The sequence below is a fragment of the Ranitomeya variabilis genome, chromosome 4 (assembly GCF_051348905.1).
Source record: "Ranitomeya variabilis isolate aRanVar5 chromosome 4, aRanVar5.hap1, whole genome shotgun sequence".
NCBI classification, from domain to species: domain Eukaryota; kingdom Metazoa; phylum Chordata; class Amphibia; order Anura; family Dendrobatidae; genus Ranitomeya; species Ranitomeya variabilis.
Window position 1 is genome coordinate 712,094,992 of NC_135235.1, and position 26,531 is coordinate 712,121,522.

At 46.8% G+C, this 26,531-nt stretch overlaps 1 protein-coding gene across 4 annotated transcripts in view; it reads left to right on the plus strand.

Annotated features, from left to right (window-relative positions):
* Positions 1 to 22,228: 22,228 nt before the first annotated feature.
* LOC143766554 (uncharacterized) overlaps positions 22,229 to 26,531 on the plus strand; it is a 31,310-nt gene continuing 27,007 nt past the window's right edge. For 3 of the 4 annotated variants that reach the window (XM_077254332.1, XM_077254335.1, XM_077254333.1), the window contains exons 1-6: positions 22,691 to 22,866; positions 23,045 to 23,244; positions 23,725 to 23,870; positions 24,000 to 24,179; positions 24,263 to 24,386; positions 24,470 to 24,567. In XM_077254332.1, coding sequence (XP_077110447.1) covers positions 23,793 to 23,870; positions 24,000 to 24,179; positions 24,263 to 24,386; positions 24,470 to 24,567 — 480 coding nt within the window. In that variant the 5' untranslated portion in view covers positions 22,691 to 22,866; positions 23,045 to 23,244; positions 23,725 to 23,792. Of the gene's footprint in view, positions 22,328 to 22,690; positions 22,867 to 23,044; positions 23,245 to 23,724; positions 23,871 to 23,999; positions 24,180 to 24,262; positions 24,387 to 24,469; positions 24,568 to 26,531 lie in introns of those variants that run through there. The other variant, XM_077254334.1, reaches the window with a different exon arrangement.

Below are 26,531 nucleotides of genomic sequence, written 5' to 3' on the forward strand. Positions count from 1 at the left end.
CCAATATAGGGTCACTTGTGGGGGGTTTGTACTGTTTGGGTACATCAGGGGCTCTGCAAATGCAACATGACGCCTGCAGACCAATCCATTTAAGGCTGCATTCCAAATGGCGCTCCTTCCCTTCCGAGCTCTGTCATGCACCCAAACAGTGGTTCCCCCCACATATGGGGTATCAGCGTACTCAGGACAAATTGGACAACAACTTTTGGGGTCTAATTTATCCTGTTACCCTTGTGAAAATACAAAACTGGGGGCTAAAAAATCATTTTTGAGAAAAAAAATAAAAATTATTTTCACGGCTCTGCGTTATAATCTGTAGTGAAACACTTGGGGGTTCAAAGCTCTCAAAACACATCTAGATAAGTTCCTTAGGGGGTCTACTTTCCAAAATGGTGTCACTTGTAGGGGGTTTCAGTGTTTAGGCACATCAGGGGCTCTCCAAACGCAACATGGCGTCCCATCTCAATTCCAGTCAATTTTGCATTGAAAAGTCAAATGGCGCTCCTTTCCTTCCGAGCTCTGCCATACGCCCAAACAGTGGTTTACCCCCACATATGGGGTATCAGCGTACTCAGGACAAATTGTACAACAACTTTGGGGGTCCATTTTCTCCTGTTACCCTTGGTAAAATAAAACAAATTGGAGCTGAAATAAATTTTGTGTGAAAAAAAGTTAAATGTTCATTTTTATTTAAACATTCCAAAAATTCCTGTGAAACACCTGAAGGGTTAATAAACTTCTTGAATGTGGTATTGAGCACCTTGAGGGGTGCAGTTTTTAGAATGGTGTCACACTTGAGTATTTTCTATCATATAGACCCCTCAAAATGACTTCAAATGAGATGTGGTCCCTAAAAAAAAATGGTGTTGTAAAAATGAGAAATTGCTGGTCAACTTTTAACCCTTATAACTCCGTCACAAAAAAAAATTTTGGTTCCAAAATTGTACTGATGTAAAGTAGACATGTGGGAAATGTTACTTATTAAGTATTTTGCGTGACATATGTCTGTGATTTAAGGGCATAAAAATTCAAAGTTGGAAAATTGCAAAATTTTCAAAATTTTCGCCAAATTTCCATTTTTTTCACAAATAAACGCAAGTTATATCGAATAAATTTTACCACTAACATGAAGAACAATATGTCACGAGAAAACAATGTCAGAATCGCCAAGATCCGTTGAAGCGTTCCAGAGTTATAGCCTCATAAAGGGACAGTGGTCAGAATTGTAAAAATTGGCCCGGTCATTAACGTGCAAACCACCCTTGGGGGTGAAGGGGTTAACCAAGGAGGAAGTACAGCGGCGTCTAAAAATAACTAAAATTGACGAATCTCCGGGCCCGAATGGGATACACCCCCGAGTACTGCAGGAACTAAGTACAGTCATTGATAGACCATTATTTTTAATCTTTAAAGACTCCATATTAACAGGGTCTGTACCACAGGACTGGCGTATAGCAAATGTGGTGCCAATATTCAAAAAAGGGGCAAAAACTGAACTCGGTAATTATAGGCCAGTAAGCTTAACCTCTACTGTGGGTAAAATCCTGGAGGGCATTCTAAGGGATGCTATACTGGAGTATCTGAAGAGGAATAACCTTATGACCCAGTATCAGCACGGGTTTACTAGGGACCGCTCATGTCAGACTAATTTGATCAGCTTCTATGAAGAGGTAAGTTCCGGACTGGACCAAGGGAACCCAGTGGACGTAGTGTATATTGACTTTTCCAAAGCTTTTGATACGGTGCCACACAAAAGGTTGTTACATAAAATGAGAGTAATGGGGATAGGGGAAAATATGTGTAAGTGGGTTGAGAGCTGGCTCAGGGATAGGAAACAAAGGGTGGTTATTAATGGAGCACACTCGGACTGGGTCGCGGTTAGCAGTGGGGTACCACAGGGGTCAGTATTGGGCCCTCTTCTTTTTAATATATTTATTAATGACCTTGTAGGGGGCATTCAGAGTAGAATTTCAATATTTGCAGATGACACTAAACTCTGCAGGGTAATCAATACAGGGGAGGACAATTTTATATTACAGGATGATTTATGTCAACTAGAAGCTTGGGCTGATAAATGGCAAATGAGCTTTAATGGGGATAAATGTAAGGTTATGCACTTGGGTAGAAGTAATGAGATGTATAACTATGTGCTTAATTCTAAAACTCTGGGCAAAACCGTCAATGAAAAAGACCTGGGTGTATGGGTGGATGACAGACTCATATTCAGTGGCCAGTGTCAGGCAGCTGCTACAAAGGCAAATAAAATAATGGGATGTATTAAAAGAGGCATAGATGCTCATGAGGAGAACATAATTTTACCTCTATACAAGTCACTAGTGCGACCACACTTAGAATACTGTGTACAGTTCTGGTCTCCGGTGTATAAGAAAGACATAGCTGAACTGGAGCGGGTGCAGAGAAGAGCGACCAAGGTTATTAGAGGACTGGGGGATCTGCAATACCAAGATAGGTTATTACACTTGGGGCTATTTAGTTTGGAAAAAGGAAGACTAAGGGGTGATCTTATTTTAATGTATAAATATATGAGGGGACAGTACAAAGACCTTTCTGATGATCTTTTTAATCATAGACCTGAGACAGGGACAAGGGGGCATCCTCTACGACTGGAGGAAAGAAGGTTTAAGCATAATAACAGACGCGGATTCTTTACTGTAAGAGCAGTGAGACTATGGAACTCTCTGCCGTATGATGTTGTAATGAGTGATTCATTACTTAAATTTAAGAGGGGACTGGATACCTTTCTGGAAAAGTATAATGTTACAGGGTATATACACTAGATTCCTTGATGAGGCGTTGATCCAGGGAACTATAAATATATTGGCCTGCACTCTATAGTAAATCGGGGTGCTGGTGTGACAGACCCTAAGGTCCAACTAACAATTGTAAACACTATCCACCGCACTCCCTCAGTGGAATATCTTAGGCAGAAATGTGCAATGATTTTTTGAAAATGCTATTTTATTCAATAGAAAAAGAATCAAATATATAGGATCAAACACAATAATAATCACAATGTGCAAGCGACTCAGAATGTCGATCCCGGTAACTAGTCTGATTGCCGTATGTGGAGTCGGGAAGGAATTTTTTTCCCCATGGTGGAGTTACTCTTTGCCACATGGGTTTTTTTTGCCTTCCTCTGGATCAACATGTTAGGTTAGGCTATGGGTTGAACTAGATGGACTTACAGTCTTCCTTCAACCTTAATAACTATGTAACTATGTAACTTTTGGTCTGTAGTGTATCTCTTTAGATTTTATATACACCTATACTGTGTGTATATGTCTATTCTATTGTAACCTGTCAGTGTGATTTTACTGTACACTTCACCTGAATTGTTGGCCTTTCATAGGACACCGTTGCGTATTTCTCGCAAGTCACACTGATGGCCCATGTGGTGTGAGTTTTTCTTGCACAAATAGACTTTGATTGGCGAGTCTCGGCTGATATATGGTGCAAATCACAGCATACTGCAATTTCACTCGCACATATAATACGGCCGTGAAAAAAAAAAAAAGTGATGGGAGATTAACATTGGTCTGAGTGCTATGCGATTTTTTTTCTCGCATAGCACTCGTCCGTATTCCTCTCTAGTGTGACTCTGGCCTTCAAGGGAAAATCATTAAAAATTTCTATTTTTTACAATTTGTAAAATTTCTGATTTTTTTTACAAAATAAAGCAAAACATATCAACCCAAGTTTACCATTATCATAAAGTCTAATATGTCACGAAAAAAAATTCTCTCAAAAGCAATGGGATGTTGAAGCATTTCAGAGTTATTACTATATAAAGTGACACTGGTCAGATTTTAAAAAAATTGGCCCCGTCACTAAGGGGCTAAGTGCTTGTACAAGTGAACATTGTTTCAAAAGTGGTTTACCTGTCTCAGGCAGGTTTCACACCAGCGTTCGGCAGCCTTCTTCCTCCGTTAAGCCCCGCCCACTGCTGCACCTCTTCCTTCAGCTCCGCCTAAGTCTGCATGCGTCCCTCATCTTTAACATTGGGTAAGCAGGCATGCCTCATTTTGACGATGCGCTGAACTGCGTCGAACACAACATGTTGCATTTTATTGCGGTCGGCGCAGCGTTAAAACAACACATGCGGAGGCATCCGCTTGGCCTGCGTACCCAATGTTAAAGATAGGGTATGCAGGACGCATGCAGACGTAGGCGGAACGGAATGAAGAGTTGTGGCAGTGAGCGGGGCTTAGGCTTTCCCACTAGTCCGTCGGCCCGACGGACAGTGTGTTTTATGTAGCACAACATGGGCAGCGGAGGCAGTTTTAGAACGCATCCTTGGCCCATTGTGAGTTCCGGGGAGGAGGGGGCGGCGTTTCGGCCGCGCATGCGCGGTCGAAAATGGCGGACTCGATGCACAAAAAAAGTTACATGGAACTTTTTTTTTGTGCCGACGGTCCGCCAAAACACGACAGATGCGACGTGTGGCAATCCGTCCCAATGTGTCGCTAATGAAAGTCTATGGAGAAAAAACGCATCATGCAGGCAACTTTGCAGGATGCGTTTTTTCTCCAAAACGACGCAATGAGACATGCGTCACACGACGCTAATGTGAAAGTAGCCTTAACGAAGGAAGAAGGCTGCCATCCGCAGCTCTGCCGAATGCTGGTGTGAAACCAGCCTAAGGCCATGTTCACACGATCCTTTTTTTGATCCTTTTTTTTTCAGGTCCTGATTTTGGAAATCCGCAGTGCAAAACAGCACTGCTGATTTTCCTGCGGATTCCTCTGCGGGTTTCTCTGTGGGTTTCCAACAGCACTTTCCTATTGGTGCTGCTGGAAACCCGCAGCGGAATCCGCAGCAAGAATTGACATGATCCTTCTTTTTTTCCGCAGAAAATCCGTGCGGATTTTCCAGGGGAAAAAAGGATCGTCGGCACAGCGGGTTTTGTTTTCCATTGGGTTACATTGTACTGTAACCTGCATGGAAAAAGGATGCGGATCCGCAGCTGCAATTCCGCTGCGGATCCGCAGCAAAAACCGCAGCGTGTGAACATGGCCTAAGGCTGTTATTATAGCACCTTACATGTGTTACACAGATACATCATGGGCTTGTCCTGCCCTACGCCTGAAATGAAAGGCTAAAATACAATGTGGAGACTTAATCAGAGCAATGTTTTTACATTCAGAACTGGTTTAAGAGGAACAAATTACCATTTCCCACAGAAATCTCAGACTTTTACTTATAGAAATACTGGATAAATATCATTTTAGCATTAGATATAGAAACATTTCTAATTTTATAAAACTGCATTTATTTTGCATTGAATAACTTTATGCCTTTGCTTGTTTCATTTTATGCATTTCTAAAGTATTGTAAAACTGTAATATGCTGTTGGTGCCTGCGGGCTGGACTGTCGGTTTGGTATGTGGCTCTGCCCCCCCCCCCCCCCCCCCCCAGGCTTGCCTCCGGTGTCTGAGGTTTCGGTGTCCCAGACCAGAGATCATAATACCGGCCTTGATTTGTGAAGGACACTGCAGCCGACCCTGAGAAACATCCAAGGTGGGAAAGCCCCATCATGTCGAAGAGTCTGCTAGATCCAGGCCTAGCAGACCAGTGCTGGTGGGTTCATGGATGCCAGGAGGGGGCTGGCCTAAAGGAAGGTCTCGTCTTTTCCTGGCGGGTCGGAGAGTTGTCCCGTCTGTTTTTTGGACAGAACATTTCCAAAACAACCAAAATTGAACAGCAGATCTCTTGGGAGGCAGACTTTAGTCCTCTGTTGCAGAAGCAAAGTACTCTTAAACTGATAGGCGCAGAGTACGATGCACTAGAAAGTTGGCGTGCATGATTGTTCAGGGCACTGGTGGTGTGGACCGGCCACCAGAGAAGGCCTAGACCGAAGCCTGGATATTTTAAGAGCTGGGTCACAGGAGCCTCTGGAAAACATGAAGGCTGCATGAATAGGAAGGTTTCCTCAGGAGACGTCCATATTGCTCAGGGGCAAACTAGGACATATTTGTCCTGTCCTTTCCATTTTTTTCTTTTTTTAAAGTAGCCCCCTCACTGCCTGGTAGGATATACCTGTCCTGAAGATCACACATCATTCTTCGCAGACCGATGATGAAGATGGGCATGGAATAACCTGGACGCAGACCTTTCGGCGGCTGGCACATAACGGATTCGTCTTCCCTCCCTACTCTATCTGGCTCTGGGGGGGCGAGAGGGTAGGGGGATTCGTGGCATGGACCGTCCTCTGGGGAACCACAAACACTCTTGATGTGTTAGGGCCTTGCCTCGTGGACCACAGATGATACGGTAGTGACAATTGTAGGTGGGAGATTAGAGTGACAATTCCACTGTCGCCCTCAAAAGCCGTATCTGAAAAAAAAAAAAAAAAAAATTAAAAATTAAAAGAAAAAGGAAAATCGTTAATAAAAACAACCCCAAAACCTAAGTCAGAAACTGGGCTGGGTGGTCCAGACCCATGTCTGCCTCCTACTGACATTAAGCTAAAAAGGATTCGCTTCGTGCCAGTTGGTGGTGTAGCCTACTCTACAGGGAAATACCTATTTTTTTTTTTTTGTATAGCGTAAGCAGCATACACTCATATTTTTTTGTGTACCCCAATGAAGCATTAGCCCCCCCCCCACATCAACCAGATGGCCACACAGCATAACCTCGCTCCCCCAGTCAGAAACCTCCACTTCACATTAACCAGCGGACCCCACAGGATAAATCCAAAGCCCACCAGACATTCCCTCCCCCAAGCGTAAATCCAAATATGACGCCCCCTGCCCCAACCATAAATCCCATCAGACACCTCCCCCCCCCCCAATCGAACGCCACCCCAGCTTAAACTCATCGGAGGACGTCCAACCCCTATCCCACGTCCAACCCCCACAAACCACCATCGGATGTCCAACCCCCACAAACCCCCATCAGACGTCCAACCCCCACAAACCACCATCTGACGTCCAACCCCATCGGATGTCCAACCCCCACAAACCCCCATCGGACGTGGACCCCCCCCCCACCCAGCACACCCCCCCCACCCAGCACACCCCCCCCACCCAGTGCAAACCCCCAGATGCAGACCTCCCACCCAGCACAAACCCCCATCGGACGTGGACCCCCCCCCCCACCCAGCACCCCACCCACCCAGCACCCCCCCCTTCGGACGTCCAACCCCCACAAACCCCCATCGGACATCCAACCCCCACCGGACACAAACCCCCAGATGCAGAACCCCCACCCAGCACAAACCCCCATCAGATGTGGACGTGGACCCCCCCACCCAGCACACACCCCCTTCGAATGTCCAGCCCCCACAAACCCCCATCGGACGTCCAACCCCCCCCACCCAGCACACACCCCCTTCGAATGTCCACTTCCCACCCAGCTTAAACCCTCTTCAGCCCCCCCCCAAACCCAATCCATAAGCAGGTTGCCCCCCAATAAAGGGGATCCCCCAGTAAGCAGCAGGTCACCCCCTAATAAAAGGGTTCCATCAGTAAGCAGCAGGTCGTCCCCAAATCCCACCACGGGATCCCCCCAATAGCCAGCAGGTCACCTCCCCACATTCCACGACAAGCAGGTCGCCTCCCCACATTCCACAAGCAGGTCGCACCCCACAAGCAGGCCGCCCTCAAATCTCACCACAGGGGTTCCCCCAATAGCCTGCAGCAGGTCACCCCTCACATGCAGGTCGCCTCCCCACATCCCACCACAAGCAGGTCACCCCCACATCCCACCACAGGGGTCCCCCAATAGCTTGCAGCAGGTCTCCCCCCACATCCACCACAAGGGTCTCCCCCAATAGACAGCAGGTCATGCCCTCCCAAAACCCGACCACAAGCATGTCGCCCTCAAACCCCACCACCAGGGTCTCCCCAATAGCCAGCAGCAGGTCGCCCCCACTAAAAGGGGTCCACCCCGTAAGCAGCACGTCACCTCCAAACCCCACCACAGGGGTCCCCCTCAATAGCCAGCAGGTCACCCCCAAACCCCACCACAGGGGCCCATCAATAGCCATCAGGTCACCCCTACACAAGCAGGTCGCCTCCCCAAACCCAACCATAAGCAGGTCACCCTCACTAAAAGGGGTCCCCCGCAAGCAGGTCACCCCCAAATCACACCACAGGGGTCCCACCATAGGGGTCACCCCAATAGCCAGTAGCAGGTCTCCCACCCCAAACAGGTCACCCCATAAGCAGGTCACCCCTAAATCCCACCACAGGGGTCCCCCCAATTGCCAGCAGCAGGTCACCCCCCCCACAAGCAGGTTGCCCCCCACTAAAATGGGTAGCCCCCCTCACACAAGCAGGTCGCCTACCACAGGGGTCCACCACAACAGCCAGCAGCAGCGGAGCCCCCCAAAATCCCACCGCAGGGGTCCCCCACAATAGCCAGCAGCAGCGGAGCCCCCCAAAATCCCACCGCAGGTCGCTCCCCACACAGACAAGTAGGTCGACCACCACAGGGCCTCCCCCCAATAGCGAATAGCGATCGGCAAGTAGCATTTTTCACCCTGAAACCACTGACCTCCATGGCGTCCACAAGCTGTCATGCTGCTTTGGTAGATGGGCTCCTTCCAGGTGTGACGTCATTTCCGGGGGCGTGTCCTATCGGGAGGGGGCGTGTTCTCCAAGGCGGCAAAGGAAAGCAGCATGACAGCTTGTGGACGCCATGGAGGTCAGTGGTTTCAGGGTGAAAAATACTACTTGCCGATCGCTATTCGCTATTGGGGGGAGGCCCTGTGGTGGTCGACCTACTTGTCTGTGTGGGGAGTGACCCGTGGTGGGATTTTGGGGGGTGTTGCTGGCTATTGTGGGGGACCCCTGCGGTGGGATTTTGGTGGGCTCCGCTGTTGCTGGCTATTGTGGGGGACCCCTGCGGTGGGATTTTGGGGGGCTCTGCTGCTGCTGGCTATTGTGGGGGACTCCTGCGGTGGGATTTTGGGAGGCTCCGCTGCTGCTGGCTATTGTGGGGACCCCTGTGGTGGGCTTTTGGGGGGACCTGCTGCTGCTTGCTATTGTGGGATTTTGTGGGGGGGGACTGCTGCTGGCTGTTGTGGTGGACTTCTGTGGTAGGCAACCTGCTTTTGTGAGGGGGGCTGCAGGCTATTGGGGGACCCCTGACCTGCTTGTGGGGGGGGGGGGGCGACCTGCTGCATGCAATTGGGGGTGACCCATTTTAGTGGGGGGGTGACCTGCTTGTGGGGGGGGGACCTGCTGCTGGCAATTGGGGGGACCCCTGTGGTGGGATTTAGGGGTGACCTGCTTATGGGGAGACTTGTTTGGGGTGGGAGACCTGCTGCTGGCTATTGGGGTGACCCCTGTGGTGTGATTTGGGGGCGACCTGCATGCGGGGGACCCCTTTTAGTGAGGGTGACCTGCTTATGGTTGGGTTTGGGGAGGCGACCTGCTTGTTGCGGGACCCCTTTTAGTGGGGGCGACCTGCTTGTGGAGGGGTGACCTGCTGATGGCTATTGATGGGCCCCTGTGGTGGGGTTTGGGGGTGACCTGCTGGCTATTGTTGGGGACCCCTGTGGTGGGGTTTGGAGGTGACGTGCTGCTTACGGGGTGGACCCCTTTTAGTGGGGGCGACCTGCTGCTGGCTATTGGGGAGACCCTGGTGATGGGGTATGAGGGCAACATGCTTGTGGTTGGGTTTTGGGAGGGCGTGACCTGCTGTCTATTGGGGGGGACCCTTGTGGTGGATGTGGGGGGAGACCTGCTGCAAGCTATTGGGGGACCCCTGTGGTGGGATGCGGGGGTGACCTGCTTGTGGTGGGATGTGGGGAGGCGACCTGCATGTGAGGGGTGACCTGCTGCAGGCTATTTGGGGGACCCCTGTGGTGAGATTTGAGGGCGACCTGCTTGTTGTTGAATGTGGGGAGGCGACCTGCTTGTCGTTGAATGTGGGGAGGCGACCTGCTTGTCGTTGAATGTGGGGAGGCAACCTGCTTGTCGTTGAATGTGGGGAGGTGACCTGCTTGTCGTTGAATGTGGGGAGGCGACCTGCTTGTCGTTGAATGTGGGGAGGCGACCTGCTTGTCGTTGAATGTGGGGAGGCGACCTGCTTGTCGTTGAATGTGGGGAGGCGACCTGCTTGTCGTTGTATGTGGGGAGGCGACCTGCTTGTCGTTGAATGTGGGGAGGCGACCTGCTTGTCGTGGAATGTGGGGAGGCGACCTGCTTGTCGTGGAATGTGGGGAGGCGACCTGCTGCTGGCTATTGGGGGGATCCCGTGGTGGGATTTGGGGATGACCTGCTGCTTACAGATGGAACCCTTTTATTGGGGGGTGACCTGCTGCTTACTGGGGGATCCCTTTTATTGGGGGCGACCTGCTTATGGGTTGGGTTTGGGGGGGGGGCTGAAGAGGGTTTAAGCTGGGTGGGGGGTGGACATCGAAGGGGGTGTGTGCTGGGTGGGGGGGGGTCCACGTCCGATGGGTGTTGGATGTCCGATGGGGGTTTGTGGGGGTTGGACATCCGAAGGGGGTGTGTGCTGGGTGGGGGGGTCCACGTCCGATGGGGGTTTGTGCTCGGGAGGGGGGGTCCACGTGTGATGGGGGTTTGTGCGGGGTGGGGGGGTCTGCATCTGGGGGTTTGCTGGGTGGGGGGTTCCGCGTCCGGTGGGGGTTGGACGTCCGATGGTGGTTTGTGGGGGTTGAACGTCCGATGGGGGTTGGACGTCCGATGGGGGTTTGTGGGGGTTGGACGTCCGATGAGAGTTTAAGCTGGGGTGGCGTTTGATTGGAGGGGGTGTCTGATGGGATTTATGGTTGGGGCAGGGGGCGCCATATTTGGATTTACGCTTGAGGGGAGGGAATGTCTGGTGGGCTTTGGATTTATCCTGTGGGGTCCGCTGGTTAATGTGAGGTGGATGTTCCTGACTGGGGGAGCGAGGTTATGCTGTGTGGCCCGCTGGTTAATGTGAGGTGGAGGTTTCTGACTGGGGGAGCGAGGTTATGCTGTGTGGCCATCTGGTTGATGTGGGGGGGGGGGGGGCTAATGCTTCATTGGGGTACACAAAAAAAATATGAGTGTATGCTGCTTATGCTATGCAAAAAAAAAAGGTATTTCCCTGTAGAGTAGGCCACACCACCAACTGGCACGAAGCTAATCCTTTTTAGCTTAATGTCAGTAGGAGGCAGACATGGGTCTGGACCACCCAGCTCAGTTCTGACTTAGGTTTTGGGGTTTTTTTTTTATTAATGATTTTCCTTTTTCTTTTTTTTTTCAGATACGGCTTTTGAGGGCGACAGTGGAATTGTCACTCTAATCTCCCACCTAGAATTGTCACTACCATATCATCTGTGGTCTACGAGGCAAGGCCCTAACACATCAAAAGTGTTTGTGGTTCCCCAGAGGACGGTCCATGCCACGAATCCCCCTACCCTCTGGCCCCCCCAGAGCCAGATAGAGTAGGGAGGGAAGACTAATCCGTTATGTGCCAGCCGCCGAAAGGTCTGCGTCCAGGTTATTCCATGCCCATCTTCATCATCGGTCTGTGAAGAATGATGTGTGACCTTCAGGACAGGTATATCCTACCAGGCAGTGAGAGGGCTACTTTAAAAAAAAAAAAAAAAAATGGAAAGGACAGGACAAGTATGTCCTAGTTTGCCCCTGAGCAATATGGACATCTTCTGGGGAAACCTTCCTATTCATGCAGCCTCCATGTTTTCCAGAGGCTCCTGTGACCCTGCTCTTAAAATATCCAGGCTTCGGTCTAGGCCTTCTCTGGTGGCCGGTCCACACCGCCAGTGCCCTGAACAATCATGCACACCAACTTTCTAGTGTGTCCTACTCTGCACCTATCAGTTTAAGAGTACTTCGCTTCTGCAACAGAGGACTAAAGTCTGCCTCCCAAGACATCTGCTGTTCAATTTTGGTTGTTTTGGAAATGTTCTGTCCAAAAAACCGACGGGACAACTCTCCGACCCGCCAGGAAAAGATGAGACCTTCCTTTAGGCCAACCCCCTCCTGGCATCCATGAACCCACCAGCACTGGTCTGCTAGGCCTGGATCTAGCAGACTCTCTTCGACATGATGGGGCGTTCCCACCTTGGATGTTTCTCAGGGTCGGCTGCCGTGTCCTTCACAATTCAAGGCCGGTATTACGATCTCTGGTCTGGGACACCGAAACCTCAGACATCGGAGGCAGGCCTGGGGGGAACAGAGCCACATACCAAACCGACAGTCCAACCCGCATGCACCAACAGCGTATTACAGTTTTACAATACTTTAGAAATGCATAAAATGAAACAAGCAAAGGCATAAAGTTATTCAATGCAAAAAAATGCAGTTTTATAAAATTGGAAATGTTTCTATATCTAATGGTAAAATGATATTTATCCAGTATTTCTATAAGTAAAAGTCTGAGATTTCTGTGGGAAATGGTCATTTGTTCCTCTTAAACCAGTTCTGAATGTAAATAAAACATTACTCTGATGAAGTCTCCACATTGTATTTTCGCCTTTCATTTCATGCGCAGGGCAGGACAAGCCCATGATGTATCTGTGTAACACATGGTAGGTGCTATAATAACAGCCGTAGGCTGGTTTCACACCAGCGTTCGGCAGGGCTGCGGATGGCAGCCTTCTTCCTCCGTTAAGGCTACTTTCACACTAACGTCGCTTGCTGTACGTCTCAATGCGTCATTTTGGAGAAAAAACGCATCCTGCAAAGTTGCCTGCATGATGCGTTTTTTCTCCATAGACTTTCATTAGCAACACATTGGGACGGATTGCCACACGTCGCATCCATCATGCGACAGATGCGTCGTGTTTTGGCGGACCGTCGGCACAAAAAAAGTTCCATGTAACTTTTTTGTGCGTCGAGTCCGCCATTTTCGACCGCGCATGCGTGGCCGAAACTCCGCCCCCTCCTCCCCGGAACTCACAATAGGCCCCGGATGCGTTGTAAAACTGCCTCCGCTGCCCACGTTGTTCTACATAAAACACACTGTCCGTCGGGCCGACGGTTTGCGACTGCCCGTACCGACTGACTAGTGTGAAAGTAGCCTTAGCCCTGCTCACTGCCACAACTCTTCATTCAGTTCCGCCTACGTCTGCATGCGTCCTGCATACCCTATCTTTAATATTGGGTACGCAGGCCAAGTGGATGCCTCCACATGCGTTGTTTCAACGCTGCGCCGACTGCAATAAAATGCAACATGTTGCGTTCGACGCAGTTCAGCGCATCTTCAAAATGAGGCATGCCTGTGTACCCAATGTTAGATAGGGGACGCATGCAGACTTAGGCGGAGCTGAAGGAAGAGGCGCAGCAGTGGGCGGGGCTTAATGGAGGAAGAATGCTGCCGAACGCTGGTGTGAAACCTGCCTGAGACAGGTAAGCCACTTTTGAAACCGTGTTCACATGTAAATTTTTAATGATTTTCCCTTTAAGGCCGGAGTCACACTAGAGAGGAATACGGACGAGTGCTATGCGAGAAAAAAATCGCATAGCACTCGAACCAATGTTAATCTCCCATCACTTTTTTTTTCACGGCCGTATATGTGCGAGTGAAATTGCAGTATGCTGTGATTTGCACCGTATATCAGCCGAGACTCGCCAATGAAAGTCTATTTGTGCAAGAAAAACTCACACCACACGGGCCTTCAGTGTGACTTGCGAGAAATACGCAACGGTGTCCTTTGAAAGGCCGACAATTCAGGTGCAGTGTACAGTAAAATCACACTGACAGGTTACAATAGAATATACATATACACACAGTATAGGTGTATATAAAATCTAAAGAGATACACTACAGACCAAAAGTTTGGACACACCTCATTTAAAGATTTTTCTGTATTTCATGACTGAAAATTGTATATTCACACTGAAGGCATCAAAACTATGAATTAACACATGTGGAATTATATACTTAATTTCAGTTTCACACTTTTTTGTTATGTCTTATATTCTAGGTTCTTCAAAGTAGCCACCTTTTTCTTTGATGACTGCTTTGCACACTCTTGGCATTCTCTTTATGAGCTGCAAGAGGTAGTCACTGGGAATGATTTTCACTTCACAGGTGTGCCCTGTCAGGTTTAATAAGTGGGATTTCTTGCCTTATAAATGGGTTTGGGACCATCAGTTGTGTTGTGCAGAAGTCTGGTGGATACACAGCTGATAGTCCTACTGAATAGACTGTTAGCTGCTTTTTTCCTGCCATAATACAAATTCTAAGTAAAGAAAAACGAGTGGCCATCATTACTTTAAGAAGTGAAGATCAGTCAGTCCGAAAAATTGGGAAAACTGAAAGTGTCCCCAAGTGCAGTGGCAAAAACCACCAAGCGCTACTAAGAAACTGGCTCACATGAGGACCGCCCCAGGAAAGGAATACCAAGAGTCACCTCTGCTTCTGAGGATAAGTTTATCCGAGTCACCAGCCTCAGAAATCGCAGGTTAACAGCAGCTCAGATTAGAGACCAGGTCAATGCCACACAGAGTTCTAGCAGCAGACACATCTCTACAACAACTGTTAGGGCTTGTTTCCATTTGCGAGAATCACATCCGTATCTCGCATGTGGAAACCAAGCTGTGGCGCCGGCACTTTGGAGCAAAGCGTGCAGCTCCATGTGTTCCTATGCGGCTGCATGCTCCGCTCTGGAGTGCCGGTGCTACAGCTTGGTTTCCACATGCGAGATACGGACGTGTTTCTCGCAAATGGAAACAAGCCCTTAAGAGGAGACTTTGTGCAGCAGGCCTTCATGGTAAAATAGCTGCTAGGAAACCACTGCTAAGGACAGGCAACAAGCAGAAGAGACTTGTTTGGGCTAAATAACGCAAGGAATGGACATTAGACCAGTGGAAACCTGTGCTTTGGTCAGATGAGTCTGAATTTTAGATCTTTGGTTCCAACCACCGTGTCTTTGTACACAGAAAAGGTGAACGGATGGACTCTAAATGCCTGGTTTCCACCGTGAAGCATGGAGGAGGAGGTGTGATGGTGTGGGGGGCTTTGCTGGTGACACTGTTGGGGATTTATTCAAAATTGAAGGCATACTGAACCAGCATGGCTACCACAGCATCTTGCAGCGACATGCTATACCATCCGGTTTGCTTTTAGTTGGACCATCATTTATTTTTCAACAGGACAATGACCCCAAACACACCTCCAGGCTGTGTAAGGGCTATTTGACCAAGAAGGAGAGTGATGGGGTGCTACGCCAGATGACCTGGCCACCACAGTCACCAGACCTGAACCCAATCGAGATGGTTTGGGGTGAGCTGGACCACAGAGTGAAGGCAAAAGGGCCAACAAGTGCTAAGCATCTCTGGGAACTCCTTCAAGATTGTTGGAAGACCATTCCCAGTGACTACCTCTTGAAGCTCATCAAGAGACTGCCAAGAGTGTGCAAAGCAGTCATCAAAGCAAAAGGTGGCTACTTTGAAAAACCTAGAATATAAGACATTTTCAGTTGCCTTACACTTTTATTAAGTATATAATTCCACATAGTTTTGATGCCTTCAGTGTGAATGTACAGTTTTCATAGTCATGAAAATACAGAAAAATCTTTAAATGAGGTGTGTCTAAACATTTGGTCTATACTGTCTGTGTGTGTGTATGTATGTGTGTGTGTGTGTGTGTATATGTATATGTGTATATATATAATATATCACACGGACAGCGGAATAGCTGATAGTTAATTTGTCGGCTTCTGTTAAATCATTGCAGAGGCTGACAGGATAGGAGACATGGTTTACATACAGTAAACCATTGCAGAACAGTTAGACTTATATAGGTCAGTGACTAATACGGTTAGTAGTGTGTGTGTGTGTGTGTGTAAAATTTGGGGCCTGTATGTATTTAATGTTTTCACTGAAAAAACTGGCGTGGGCTCCCGCACAATTTTCTGTGCCACAGAGGGAAAGCCAGTGACTGAGGACAGATATTATAGCCTAGAGAGGGACCATGGTTATTGCCACCCCAGAAAAGGTGCATCTGTAAGATGCGCCAATTCTGGCACTCAGCCTCTGTCTTCTCACTGCCCTGTAGCGGTGGCATATGGGGTAATAAGGGGTTAATTTCACCTTTGTATTGTAAGGTGACATTAGGCCAGCTTAGTAATGGAGAGATGTCTGATAGATGCCTCTCCATTACTAACCTGTGGGCTTGATGTTACTTGACAATAAAAAGGTGACATCAACCGCACAATTATGAACCCCTCTGCTACAGGGCAAGTGGGAAGAGCGACGCTAAGTGCCAGAATTGGCACATCTATAAGATGCGCCATTTCTGCGACGGCTGAGAGCTGATGGTTTTTAGCCTGTGGGGCTGCCAATATCCATGGCCTCTTCACAGGCTATAAATATCAGCCTACAGCTGTCTGCCTAGCATTTGCTGGTTGGATTTTATGTCAATATTTTGTGTCCCCCTGTAAAATAGCCAGTAAAGGCTAAGCAAACAGCTGTGAGCTGATCTTAATAGCCTGGGAACCTTTATGGTTATTGGCTCCTTTCCAGAATAGTAACATCAGCTGTCAGCTTTCCCACTGCTGGTTATGAAAATTATGTGGGAGCCCATGCAGGCTTTATTTTTTGAAAAATAAACATTTTGCATTTCACGCAGGTTTCTTAGTTTTTTTTTTTACAGCATATGTAGGTTAATTATGTTAATGCTCCTACATGGGTGTGTGTGTGTCTTTAGTTAATATTAATGAGGGTATCTCGTGAAGAGTTTGAATAAGGAAATGCATCAAATTCCTTTATTTATTTTTATTTTTTTTAATATATCTTTATTTAGCGCTCACGATTTACAGAAACGCATCAAATCCGCATAAAAAAGTACAGAATTTCCACTGCGTTTTCTGCTAAGAGACGCACTAACCATGCAGACATTTCCTCAAGCAAATCTGCAACGTGCGCACATAGCCTTAACCATTATGCGTCCATATTCATTAATGAGCAGAACCACGTGACCGCTGAACACAGGAAGAGCTGCCCGGAGACCATCGGACATGCAGGGACCGCGCCAGGAGCAGGTGAGTATGTGACAGCCGCCGCTTCCCCGCCGACAATGACTCGAGTATAAGCCGAGAGGGTCTCTTTCTGCCCCAAGAAATTTCGGCTTATACGCGAGTATATACGGTACAGCACTCTAGAAGGGTGTGTATAAGGCCATATAGGTGCTGGTGGTACTATATATGGGGAAAACCTGGTGACAAGTTCCCTTTAAGAAACCTATGGAACTAGGTTAAAATTAGCATTTTTTTGGATGGTGAAAAACTTGTAATTTAAATATTGATGGTGGCTGAACTGCAGGTGGTCTGTGTCGCTTCATAAGTTTAAGGCCGGGGTCACACTAGCGTAGAATACGGACGAGCGCTATGTGAGAAAGCATCGCATGGCACTCGGACCAGTGTTAATCTATGGGGCAGATCACATCTGTGATTATTTTTTCATGCCAAATCAGCATACGAGAACAATCGCAGCATATATACCTGACAGGGGCCCATACAGTCTATATCTACAATAATATATACCTGACAGGGGCCCATACATTCTGATACATCACTAATATATATACCTGACAGGGGCCCATACATTCTGATATCATCACTAATATATACCTGACAGGGGCCCATACATTCTGATATCACTAATATATACCTGACAGGGCCCATACATTCTGATACCATCACTAATATATACCTGACATGGGCCCATACATTCTGATATCATCACTAATATATATACCTGACAGGGCCCATACATTCTGATATCACTAATATATACCTGACAGGGCCCATACATTCTGATATTATCAGTAATATATACCTGACAGGGGCCCATGCATTCTGATACCATCACTAATATATACCTGACATGGGCCCATACATTCTGATATCATCACTAATATATATACCTGACAGGGCCCATACATTCTGATATCACTAATATATACCTGACAGGGGTCCATACATTCTGATATCACTAATATACACCTGACAGGGCCCATACATTCTGATATTATCAGTATTATATACCTGACGGGCCCATGCATTCTGATACCATCACTAATATATACCTGACATGGGCCCATACATTCTGATATCATCACTACTGTAATATATACCTCACAGAGGCCCATACATTCTGATATTATCACTAATATACACCTGACAGGAGCCCACACATTCTGATACCGTCAATGAGATATATATATCTGATAGGAGCCCATACATTCTGATATCATCACTTATATATACCTGACAGGAGCCCGTACAGTCTACAGTATATCTACAGTAATATATGCCTGAAAGGAGTCTGTACAGTCTATATCTACAATAATATATACCTGACAGGAGTCCATACAGTCTGTATCTACAATAATATATACCTGACAGGAGCCCGTACAGTCTATATCTACAATAATATATACCTGACAGGAGTCCATACAGTCTGTATCTACAATAATATATACCTGACAGGAGCCCGTACAGTCTGTATCTACAATAATATATACCTGACAGGAGCCTGTACAGTCTGTATCTACAATAATATATACCTGACAGGTGCCCGTACAGTCTGTATCTACAATAATATATACCTGACAGGAGCCCGTACAGTCTGTATCTACAATAATATATACCTGACAGGAGCCCGTACAGTCTGTATCTACAATAATATATACCTGACAGGAGCCCGTACAGTCTATATCTACAATAATATATACCTGACAGGAGCCTGTACAGTCTATAGCTACAATAATATATACCTGACAGGAGCCCGTACAGTCTGTATCTACAATAATATATACCTGACAGGAGCCCGTACAGTCTATATCTACAATAATATATACCTGACAGGAGCCTGTACAGTCTGTATCTACAATAATATATACCTGACAGGAGCCTGTACAGTCTGTATCTACAATAATATATACCTGACAGGAGCCCGCACAGTCTATATCTACAATAATATATACCTGACAGGGGCCTGTACCGTCTATATCTACAATAATATATACCTGACAGGAGCCTGTACAGTCTATATCTACAATAATATATACCTGACAGGAGCCTGTACAGTCTGTATCTACAATAATCTATACCTGACAGGAGCCTGTACAGTCTGTATCTACAATAATATATACCTGACAGGAGCCCATACAGTCTGTATCTACAATAATATATACCTGACAGGAGCCCGTACAGTCTGTATCTACAATAATATATACCTGACAGGAGCCCGTACAGTCTGTATCTACAATAATATATACCTGACAGGAGCCCGTACAGTCTATATCTACAATAATATATACCTGACAGGAGCCTGTACAGTCTATAGCTACAATAATATATACCTGACAGGAGCCCGTACAGTCTGTATCTACAATAATATATACCTGACAGGAGCCCGTACAGTCTATATCTACAATAATATATACCTGACAGGAGCCTGTACAGTCTATATCTACAATAATATATACCTGACAGGAGCCTGTACAGTCTGTATCTACAATAATATATACCTGACAGGAGCCTGTACAGTCTGTATCTACAATAATATATACCTGACAGGAGCCCGCACAGTCTATATCTACAATAATATATACCTGACAGGGGCCTGTACCGTCTATATCTACAATAATATATACCTGACAGGAGCCTGTACAGTCTATATCTACAATAATATATACCTGACAGGAGCCCGTACAGTCTGTATCTACAATAATATATACCTGACAGGAGCCTGTACAGTCTGTATCTACAATAATATATACCTGACAGGAGCCCGCACAGTCTATATCTACAATAATATATACCTGACAGGGGCCTGTACCGTCTATATCTACAATAATATATACCTGACAGGAGCCTGTACAGTCTATATCTACAATAATATATACCTGACAGGAGCCTGTACAGTCTATATCTACAATAATCTATACCTGACAGGAGCCCGTACAGTCTAGTGTCTACAATAATATATACCTGACAGGAGCCCGTACAGTCTGTATCTACAATAATATATACCTGACAGGAGCCCGTACAGTCTGTATCTACAATAATATATACCTGACAGGAGCCCGTACAGTCTGTATCTACAATAATATATACCTGACAGGAGCCCGTACAGTCTATATCTACAATAATATATACCTGACAGGAGCCTGTACAGTCTATATCTACAATAATCTATACCTGACAGGAGCCCGTACAGTCTGTATCTACAATAATATATACCTGACAGGAGCCCGTACAGTCTATATCTACAATAATATATACCTGACAGGGGCCTGTACCGTCTATATCTACAATAATATATACCTGACAGGAGCCTGTACAGTCTATATCTACAATAATATATACCTGACAGGAGCCTGTACAGTCTGTATCTACAATAATCTATACCTGACAGGAGCCTGTACAGTCTGTATCTACAATAATATATACCTGACAGGAGCCCATACAGTCTGTATCTACAATAATATATACCTGACAGGAGCCCGTACAGTCTGTATCTACAATAATATATACCTGACAGGAGCCCGTACAGTCTGTATCTACAATAATATATACCTGACAGGAGCCCGTACAGTCTATATCTACAATAATATATACCTGACAGGAGCCTGTACAGTCTATAGCTACAATAATATATACCTGACAGGAGCCCGTACAGTCTGTATCTACAATAATATATACCTGACAGGAGCCCGTACAGTCTATATCTACAATAATATATACCTGACAGGAGCCTGTACAGTCTATATCTACAATAATATATACCTGACAGGAGCCTGTACAGTCTGTATCTACAATAATATATACCTGACAGGAGCCTGTACAGTCTGTATCTACAATAATATATACCTGACAGGAGCCCGCACAGTCTATATCTACAATAATATATACCTGACAGGGGCCTGTACCGTCTATATCTACAATAATATATACCTGACAGGAGCCTGTACAGTCTATATCTACAATAATATATACCTGACAGGAGCCCGTACAGTCTGTATCTACAATAATATATACCTGACAGGAGCCTGTACAGTCTGTATCTACAATAATATATACCTGACAGGAGCCCGCACAGTCTATATCTACAATAATATATACCTGACAGGGGCCTGTACCGTCTATATCTACAATAATATATACCTGACAGGAGCCTGTACAGTCTATATCTACAATAATATATACCTGACAGGAGCCCATACAGTCTATATCTACAATAATATATACCTGACAGGGGCCTGTACCGTCTATATCTACAATAATATATACCTGACAGGAGCCTGTACAGTCTATATCTACAATAATATATACCTGACAGGAGCCCGCACAGTCTATATCTACAATAATATATACCTGACAGGGGCCTGTACCGTCTATATCTACAATAATATATACCTGACAGGAGCCTGTACCGTCTATATCTACAATAATATATACCTGACAGGAGCCTGTACAGTCTATATCTACAATAATATATACCTGACAGGAGCCCATACAGTCTATATCTACAATAATATATACCTGACAGGGGCCTGTACCGTCTATATCTACAATAATATATACCTGACAGGAGCCTGTACAGTCTATATCTACAATAATATATACCTGACAGGAGCCCGCACAGTCTATATCTACAATAATATATACCTGACAGGGGCCTGTACCGTCTATATCTACAATAATATATACCTGACAGGAGCCTGTACAGTCTATATCTACAATAATATATACCTGACAGGAGCCCGTACAGTCTATATCTACAATAATCTATACCTGACAGGAGCCCGTACAGTCTAGTGTCTACAATAATATATACCTGACAGGAGCCCGTACAGTCTGTATCTACAATAATATATACCTGACAGGAGCCCGTACAGTCTGTATCTACAATAATATATACCTGACAGGAGCCCGTACAGTCTATATCTACAATAATATATACCTGACAGGAGCCCGTACAGTCTATATCTACAATAATATATACCTGACAGGAGCCTGTACAGTCTATATCTACAATAATCTATACCTGACAGGAGCCCGTACAGTCTGTATCTACAATAATATATACCTGACAGGAGCCCGTACAGTCTATATCTACAGTAATATATACCTGACAGGAGCCCGTACAGTCTGTATCTACAGTAATATATACCTGACAGGAGCCCGTACAGTCTGTATCTACAATAATATATACCAGGAAGGAGCCCATACACTCTAGGCTCAACCATGCTGCTTTCCTTTGCCGCCTTGGAGAACACGCCCCCCTCCCGATAGGACACGCCCCCGGAAATGACGTCACACCTGGAAGGAGCCCATACACTCTAGCATTTACCTTTACCATATAGGTGGAGTGCGGTTCTGCGGGTGGAGGTCGGTGCTGGAGGCCCCATTATTCTCTATGTGGAGTGCGGCTCTGCGGGTGGAGGTCGGTGCTGGAGGCTCCATTATTCTCTATGTGGAGTGCGGCTCTGCGGGTGGAGGACGGTGCTGGAGGCTCCATTATTCTCTACGTGGAGTGCGGCTCTGCAGGTGGAGGTAGGTGCTGGAGGCTCCATTATTCTCTATGTGGAGTGCGGCTCTGCGGGTGGAGGTCGGTGCTGGAGGCTCCATTATTCTCTATGTGGAGTGCGGCTCTGCGGGTGGAGGTCGGTGCTGGAGGCTCCATTATTCTCTATGTGGAGTGCGGCTCTGCAGGTGGAGGTCGGTGCTGGAGGCTCCATTATTCTCTATGTGGAGTGCGGCTCTGCGGGTGGAGGTCGGTGCTGGAGGCCCCATTATTCTCTATGTGGAGTGCGGCTCTGCGGGTGGAGGTCGGTGCTGGAGGCTCCATTATTCTCTATGTGGAGTGCGGCTCTGCGGGTGGAGGTCGGACAGTTCTGACAAACACGGGAAAGTGCCCCTTTATGGAGGTGACACAAAGTCTGTTTAGTGTCTTTAGCTTCATAGTATCAGCTCTAATCCAATGATAAGATAGCGATTTACCTTGAAGAGTCGCAGATTTTGGGGTTGTTGTAAAATGTTATATTTAGGGGGTTTGTGTTGTCTCCTTATAAGAATCACAATGGTTTTGTTCCTTTTCGCTGATAGATACAAACGACTATGAAAGACGGGAACCAAGGAAACATTACTCTCATAGTACGGGGCCTCCACACAGTGTTGTCGGGAAACCTTCATATAGAGGCCGGTGGGGATGGAGTCAGTGACCGACTCTGGACAAATCTGTTCCTAGAGCCGCAGTAGAAGATGATGTCGTCCTCACCATGAAGTCGTTATTTCTCCTGTCACATGTAATGAATATCTCCTGCAGTATTACTAATGCCGATTCCAGGGTCGGTAAATGAGACGAGAATTAGCGTTATGGAAGATGAGTCTATGAGGAACGTATTCAGCTGCCGACTCCGAGGGAGAAACTGCTTGTTGTCTGTGGCCTAAATATATAGGTTTTATTAGTAGATGGAAAGAAGAAAACTAAACACTGTAAAATAGCAAATATACCATTGCTGCTTGGGTCCCCGCCAGTCTCTCTATTTTCTGCTCAGTCCTAACGAAGTTATGATTCTTACAGCCAATCAGTCACCAAAGCAGTGAGTAACATAGGCAGTGATTGGGAGCATGGAGGAGATGTCTTAGTCAGCAATTCAACTTGCGTTCCAGTCCATACAAGACTAGAGAGTACAACATCTACAAGTTTTATCTTTTTATGTGTTTCCCCTTATTATCGCCAGGATTTTTATGATGTTACATCGGCTCATCTTTTTCTCATTCAGGTCTCTACAATATCCGATCCTCTGAAGATCTACTATAGAAGAGAATTTTGGTGATTTACCCATCAAAGATGGATATGGACAGAGACAAGATGGTGGAGAGGATATTACACCTCACCCTAGAGATCCTCTTCCGGCTTACTGGAGAGGTGAGAGATTCCGATGACGTCACATTACATCATTCTTATCTATGGGAATAACAGATGGACAGAACTGGAGAGGTGAGGACTCTGGAAATGTCTGTAGTGAGATTTATTAATGTGTCTCTCCATAACCAGGATTACACAGTAGTGAAGAAGACCTCTAGTGAGCGCTGTCAGGACCCTGTGTCTGAGGGACGGGGAAGACCCCTAAGCCCAATCACGGGGCCTCAACCTCACCCCCTGATACATGAGAACATCAATGACCAGAAGATCCTGGAACTCACCTACAAGATGATTGAGCTGCTGACTGGAGAGGTGATACTGCTGGGAATGCTGGGACATTATACAGTAACGCTATGAAGGGATCGGGGGGATGACGGTGTCATTGTGTGTGTCAGGTTCCTATAAGGTGTCAGGATGTCTCCGTCTATTTCTCAATGGAGGAGTGGGAGTATTTAGAAGGACACAAAGATCTGTACAAGGACATCATGATGGAGGTTCCCCAGCCCCTTAAATCACCAGGTAATGGACTGAACTAAGTACAGACGGCCTATAATTATCTGTATGTAAAGAATAAATTCAGTCCCTGTATGTGTTTCTTCCAGATCTATCCAGTAGGAGGACAACACCAGAGAGATGTCCCCATCCTCTTCTTCCACAGGACTGTAAACAAGAAGATCCCAATGTTCCTCAGGATCATCAGGTAGATAGAGAGGTGTCATGAGATCTCCCCTATGATGTGTAGACAACTGTGAAGGTTTTGTGCTCAGTTTTGTTTTATCCACCATTATGTTTTTTGTTGTTTTTTTTCATTATCGTTGACCGCACCCACTGAGAGAAGGGATCCATCCCCCAGTAACAGGAAACCTACAGATGAAAAGGGGCTCAATTCCTCAGTTGGTTTCTTGTTCCTGCGGGAACCTGCACAGGAAAGATTACCTTGGCCTTTGCCTGCCACCTGTGCGGTGTCTGGGGAACGGCAGGGGCTGCGGCACCAGAAGCAGCGTCTGGAGATCCCTGCCTGTCAGTCTTCACCCTCGTTTGATGGTGGATGATGTGAGGCCAGGATCCGGAAGAGGCTGTCCTGGCTCACGCGGTGCAGTAGGACCAGACCGGCACTCATCTTGTGGAGCGGGATGCGTGCATCGGCTGCCCTTCTCTTCCATCAGGCAGTGCTTCCGGGTTTAGGCCCATGCATGCTCACGGGCCATTCAACATTACTGAACTGAAATTGCTTGGGTTCACTTCCAGGGGTCCGGGGAGGCTTGTTCCGGAGATGGACTGGCTGTAAGTATAAGATCCGGCGGCCTCCTGCTGCCAATGTGTCCCAAAGATGTCCTCTCCAGGAGAATCTGAGGTGCACCCACAGGTGGTGGAAGTGCAGCCGGACAGCAATCCCAATAACAGCAGTGGGCGCTCCCAAGAGGGCAACTCCACTAACAAGAGTGTACGGAGTAAGCTGTACCATCTAGAACTCATGCTGTGCCTCCGCTTCCAGAACCGGTACCACATCACAGCTTCACTGGGTGAGTGTTACATAACTCTGCCTACTAAGCTGACTCACCTTCTTTCTGTGTACCTCCCTATCAGGCTAAGAAAACTAAAAAAGCCAAGCACAAAGAATGTGCCTTGTGCTCACAACCCCTTCCTGACCTCTATCTTAAAACACTGTGTCAGAGTTGTATCCGCCAGACTTTAGAGGAGGAGTCCTCAGTTAGATCCGCTGATATATGATTAATGATAAGAGAGGAACTTCAGTCCTTAGGATGTTCAAACAGGCATAAGAAACATAAGTCTAAAGCAAGGAGTGTTACCCCTGTCTCCAGTTCTGCTTCCAGTAGTGACCAGGCTGGATTCTCTGGTGCTTCTGATTCATTGTCATCTGGTGAAGAAGGGCTATCTTTTTTTTTTTTCCCATAGAGAGTATGGATAACCTGGTGAAATCAGTTAGAAATAGTTAGAAATACCATGGGGCTTTTAGAGGTGAAAGAGGTTAGATCTACAAAGGAAATTATGTTTGCAGGTCTCTCGCAGAAAAAGAGACGAGCTTTCCCGGTTATTGGTGTGGTGAAGGATTTGGTCAGGATGGAATGGAGCAAGCAGGGACAGCGCGAGGGTTCCTCCCTTCATCTTCCAGGAGGAGGTATCCCGTTGTCCCTTTGAGGAAGATGACCGGACAGCTTGGTCCAAGGTGGACTCCACAGTGGCCTCGACTTCTAGACATTTTGTCCTGCCTGTAGAAGATTCTGTGGTCCTATCTGACCCTCTAGACAAGTGTTTCTCAACTCCAATCCTCAAGACCCACCAACAGGTCATGTTTTCAGGATTTCCTTAGTATTGCCCAGTTGATGGAATTAATGCTTGAGCAGGTAATGAAATTATCACCTGTGCAACACTAAAGGCCCCGTCTCACATAGCGATTTACCAACGATCACGACCAGCGATACGACCTGGCCGTGATCGTTGGTAAGTCGCTGTGTGGTCGCTGGGGAGCTGTCACACAGACAGCTCTCTCCAGCGACCAACGATCAGGGGAACGACTTCGGCATCGTTGAAACTGTCTTCAACGATGCCGAAGTCCCCCTGCAGCACCCGGGTAACCAGGGTAAACATCGGGTTACTAAGCGCAGGGCCGCGCTTAGTAACCCGATGTTTACCCTGGTTACC